Genomic DNA, 5508 nt, shown 5'->3' with positions numbered 1-5508 from the left:
AGGAAAGGTTAGTAACTGAAAATTTTCACGGCTCATGGAAAAATCCACAATATGCTTGTGTTCTTCTCTGGTTTCAATTTTGCACTTCCTGAAGTAAATTCACAAGTTGTGGTAAAAGCCACAACTCAGTTATGGAACTCACTGTTTTGCTTTCTATTTCTCTTAGATAAATCCACGGGTTGTGGAAACTTTCACGATTTCGCTCTTCATTTATGATGCCAAAAGCAATAACAACTTGGTTTCGTATGGTGCTCTGCAAAATATTTAAGTCAATGCAAGATAATCAACTACACAGATGTCTACCAAATTATAATTATAAATCATGTATCGCATAACAAAACTATTCAAATGCATATCATATCTACACTCGCTTGCACTTATTAATTTCAGGCACTTATAACCAAACACGATACCAACACAAACCTCAGAAGAGGAAAACCATGGAGCAGTACTATCTCTCCCTTCTGCTCCTGTTTGTGTCTCTCATATCTCTCTCCTTTTTCTTCCTTTTCTACACGCACAATGCTAAGTCCTCCGTCCACGCCGAAAATAGGGACCTACCGAGACATTAAACCTTTTATAAAATATCTATCGTTATTTTTCGTTTATGTACTCGTTTTCCACGAGGCAGAAGTATCCTACAGGGGCTTCTCAGAAAATTTCTAATAACCGAAATTACTGCGTCATGAAAATCCAGTCCAAACGTATGCATGAAAAATGAGCTACCTAAATTTTTCCAACGCCTATTTATTGCGTGCATCAGAAACATCGTTTAGTAAAGAAAGTAAAACCATGGAACAGTTCTATCTCTCCCTTCTGCTCCTGTTTGTGTCTATCATCCCTCTCTCATTTCTCTTCCTTTTCTACAGGCATAATGCTCAGTCCTCCGTCCCTAACTTGCCACCGGGAAATATGGGGTTTCCGGTGGTCGGCGAGAGCATTGAGTTTCTATCATTATGGTGGAAAGGGAATCCAGAGAAGTTCATATACGAACGCATGGCAAAGTACTCTTCCAAAGTGTTCAAGACCTCTATCTTTGGCGAGAATACAGTCATGGTCTGTGGAGCCGCATGCAACAAGTTCTTGTTCTCTAACGAAAACAAACTGGTCATGTCTTGGTGGCCAGACAACGTCAACAAGATATTCCCAGCGGCGCTGGAAAACTCTAAGCTGGAAGCCAAGAAACTGAGGAACATACTCCCTCAGTTCCTCAGCGCCCAAGCCCTCCAACGTTACATTAGCGTCATGGACACCGTTGCCCAAAGACACTTTGCTTTGGATTGGGAGAACAACACCTGTGTTACCGTGTTCCCCTTGGCCAAAAGGTCATTATTCATTGCTAACATTTTTCTTTCTCGAGACACTGATGGAGTTGGCTAGTTCGATAAGTTCCATTTTCAGTGAACTTGTTAACTTAGGAAACGTAGATGGTTTCCTTACTTGCATGCGACGAGCTTTACATAATTCAAAACTTAGATAACAAGACAAAATGGACTAAGGTTTCATTCTAATTAACAACAAAGAATTGCAAATGAAGTTGACTGAAAACCTAGTAATTAAAATAATATTATAAACGGAACCTCGGATCTTAGATCGTTTATTTGACGTTGTTTTTTTTCATCTGGTGTTTTGTTTACCTTTTCGTGTTGACCAACATATCACAGGTATACCTTCTGGGTGGCTTGCCGTCTGTTCGTGAACGTTGAAGATCCTATCCATGTGACAAAATTGTTGGAGTCTTTCAGTAGAATAGCCCCAGGAATCATGTCGGTGCCCATTGACTTGCCTGGAACTCCGTTCAACAAAGCCATCAAGGCCTCCGAGTTCGTTAGGGAGAAGCTATTGAAGATCATCATACAGAGGAGAAAGGACCTGGCTAATGGAACAGCCTCACTAAATCAAGACATTTTGTCACACATGTTATCATCATGCGATGAGAATGGACAATATTTGAATGACCAATTTATTGCTAACAAGATCCTTGGCCTGTTGGTAGGAGGCCACGACACTGCAAGTTCTGTGTGCACTTTTGTCGTCAAATACCTTGCTGAGCTCCCTCCCAATATTTATGAAAATGTCTATCAGGGTATATCACTTTCTTACTTGGTCTCATTTGAAAATTAAAAGGTTGTCTTTTTTACAAAGTTCTAACCATAAACTATCATAGATATAAATATTATTATTTTCTTAAAAGTTATATATAGAAGTATGATTTTTAGTATTAGCGATGTAAAGAATACATTCCTAATATTAAAGTCTTGCATGATGATCTGTTTCATTTGTCTCGTAATTTGGTCAGAACAAATGGAGATAGCAAAAGGGAAAGCTGCGGGAGAATTGTTGAATTGGGATGACATCCAGAAGATGAAATATTCGTGGAATGTTGCTTGTGAAGTAATGAGACTGGCGCCTCCACTCCAGGGTGCTTTCAGGGAAGCCATGGATGACTTTGTGTTAAATGGATTCTCAATTCCAAAAGGCTGGAAGGTATTTGTAGAACTCTGGCATAAACTACAATTAGTGCATAAAAGTATGGTCCTATAAATAGAAGAGTAAAGATTTAATTTCGAGTGTTTTGTTGGTGATGCAGTTGTATTGGACAGCAAGTTCAACACACAAGAATCCAGAGTGCTTCGCAGAACCAGAGAAGTTTGATCCGAGTAGATTTGAAGGAACAGGACCAGCTCCTTATACTTATGTACCATTTGGAGGAGGGCCAAGGATGTGCCCTGGAAAAGAGTATGCTCGAATGGAAATATTGGTGTTCATGCACAACTTGGTCAAAAGGTTCAAATGGGAAGCCATTTATCCTCATGAGAAAATTTTTATTGATCCCATGCCCGTTCCTGCAAAAGGCCTTCCTGTTCGTCTTTATCCTCACCAACCTTGAATTCAAGGACATCTATTTCTATATTTTTCAACCAATCTCAATCCTTGTGCCCCAAGTTATACCTAAAGTATGAATAATGTCTCTATCTTATAAATACGTTGTGTTTATGGGACTTAAAAATATCCTTCTACACTGTAAACAAATTTAAATTATAAATGCATTTTCAGAACCTTGATTTGGCTACACCTATTATACACTCTTTTTTTTATTTCTTTTTATCTCCTTTTATTACTTTACATAATGTATATATCAATCATTTTTCACTACATATTTTTTTTAATTACCAATAAATTATTATTTGATAGTAACGATTCTATTAATAAACTCAAATTTATCGAAAAAACTTTTCACAATTTCAAAATTTAATGAAATTAATATTTTGGTTGATAATAATTTAAAATAAAATAATTCGCCAATAAATTATAATTAGTATTACCGATGAATATTTTTAATAATTTATAATTATAATTATTGATAATAAAAATTATTAACAAATTTTTTTATTAAATTATAATTATATTATCAATAAATACTTTTTGTTAATAATTATTCATAAAATTATTGATGGTATTATTTTTATAAATTTGTCATAAATATGCTCAACAAATTTCTCAATCAGATAGAGAATTTTTTAATACTAAGGAGAAATTGATGAAAAGAATAGGAGAAGAAGAGCTCCTGAGTCACTGCTTTACCAAATTCATCTTTAAAGACAAATACAAAATAAGATATTTCGTTCTAGTAATATAATGACAATGACAGTGACAAAGTCGTGGTGACAGAGAAAGAAGTTGATGACACTGCTTCCAAAGGGAACATGACAAATAAAATATAAAATAAACCTAAAAATCAAATATGTGAAATAGATCAAACAACTTAAAGAAATTTAGATTAAAATGTATAACTTATTCTTATTACATTATTATTATTATTATTATTATTATTATTATTATTATTATTATTATTATTATTATTGTTATTGCTTCTTCGTCGATTTTCTTAACGAATCTATTAATAAAATCAAATTTAATGATGAATATTTTGACAATTTCACAATTTAATTTATAGATTAATACACTCATTAATAAAATCTATTAAAAATATTCGTCAATAAATTATAATTAGTATTATTGAAGTATATTGTTTTAGATAATTTATAATTACAAAACCACTAACAAATTTTGTTGTTAAATTATAATTATATTACCAATAAATATTTTTGTTAATAATTATTTATATAATTATCGATGATAATTTTTTTAGAAATTTGTCACAAATTTGGTTGACAAGTTTCTCATTCAGACAGAAGGATTTTTTAATATTAAAGAGAAATTGATGAAAAGAATAGGAAAAGAAGGGGACTTAGTCACTGTTTTACTACATGTTGGCTATCTGAGTCCAAGTCTTATATTGGATAAAAATGAAAAAGCAGAGCATCTTATAAGGATGAAAGATCCATTAATCCATTATCTTGATGTTTTGGATAAAAAGTGGTGTCAATCCCTTATATAGTTGGTTCATGTTATTGATAGAGACTGAGTGGATGAATTTTGGAGTTGTAAAAGTTTGTGTAGAATTTAATTAATAAAAAAATATTTTAATTAATAAAAATTTAAGATTATCAAAATGTATTTAGTGATGAAATTAATATAATTAAAATGGTATTTATTAATAACATATTCATTGATTATTGCTTGTTAATAATCACGGAAATAGATTGTGTTTCTAGGATAATTATGGGAACTAAAAGCAAATTAGTTGGATGCAACTGATGAAATTAATCATTGCACTCCTGTCACCTCGAATTGCATATACAATCATAATCAAATTATCAGCGCCATTAATCCCATTAATTGCATTCAACTAATTTGCTCACTAATCCTTGTGTCATTATTTGCTCTAGAATAATTTAGTTTTATTAATAAAAAATAATGACATGTTTCCCTGCAAATAATCTATTGACTTTTTCTAGTTTTCTTATTACAAAATAATTATATTTATTTCTCTTTTATAAAACATTTAATAAAATGTATTTTATATACTATCTTTTTTATCATCTGTTAATTTAAAAGCTATAATGTACGGATATGTACAGGACACGATACGTATTCAATATCTTGATATATTTATTTTAAAAATAAAAAAATATAATAAATTGTATGTGTATATTAAAAAATATATAATAATTTTTAAAATAAATATATAATTGATATTATGTAAATATAAATTAAAATCATATATATTAAATGTCATTAGTATAAAAAAATTATACATTATTTTTATCATAAAAGTATTATTCTTTTATATATTAAATACTTTATTAATTAGTATTAGTAAAATATCTTAAAATATTAAACATAAATATGTGTCGAACACAAACAAGTGACTCAAATTAAAATAAAGGTGCATCATAATTTAAGAGTAAATGAAAATTTGGAATTATTTTTTATATCATTACTTTTCTTTTGTATATAATAAAAGAATGATAATTCGAGATATAATTATTATCTCTTTTCTGTCACATTTTTAATATATATATATATATATATATATATATATATATATATATATATGTATATATATGTATATACATATGGATATACATATGTATATACATA

General features: G+C 30.5%; 1 protein-coding gene across 1 annotated transcript; it reads left to right on the top strand.

Annotated features, from left to right (window-relative positions):
* Nucleotides 1-777: 777 nt before the first annotated feature.
* LOC148199216 (beta-amyrin 28-monooxygenase-like) lies at nt 778-2982 on the top strand. Its single transcript, XM_088113800.1, has 4 exons — nt 778-1325; nt 1665-2086; nt 2300-2487; nt 2591-2982. The coding sequence occupies exons 1-4, from the start codon at nt 793-795 to the stop codon at nt 2888-2890; spliced, it is 1443 nt and encodes a 480-aa protein (XP_087969926.1). The 5' UTR covers nt 778-792; the 3' UTR covers nt 2891-2982.
* Nucleotides 2983-5508: the final 2526 nt, after the last annotated feature.

This window comes from Vigna umbellata, chromosome 4 (assembly GCF_029865625.1).
Source record: "Vigna umbellata cultivar VRB3 chromosome 4, Vumbellata_1.0, whole genome shotgun sequence".
Taxonomy (NCBI): domain Eukaryota; kingdom Viridiplantae; phylum Streptophyta; class Magnoliopsida; order Fabales; family Fabaceae; genus Vigna; species Vigna umbellata.
Note: the sequence above shows the minus strand (reverse complement) of the source record. Positions and strands in the feature narration are given on the sequence as shown.

Excerpts from the sequence above, each read along its gene's own strand:
- LOC148199216 (XM_088113800.1), top strand. The coding sequence starts at position 793 with ATGGAACAGTTCTATCTCTCCCTTCTGCTCCTGTTTGTGTCTATCATC. Across the intron at positions 2,087-2,299 it reads TTATGAAAATGTCTATCAGG|AACAAATGGAGATAGCAAAA; the intron begins GTATATCACTTT and ends TAATTTGGTCAG. Across the intron at positions 2,488-2,590 it reads CAATTCCAAAAGGCTGGAAG|TTGTATTGGACAGCAAGTTC; the intron begins GTATTTGTAGAA and ends TTGGTGATGCAG.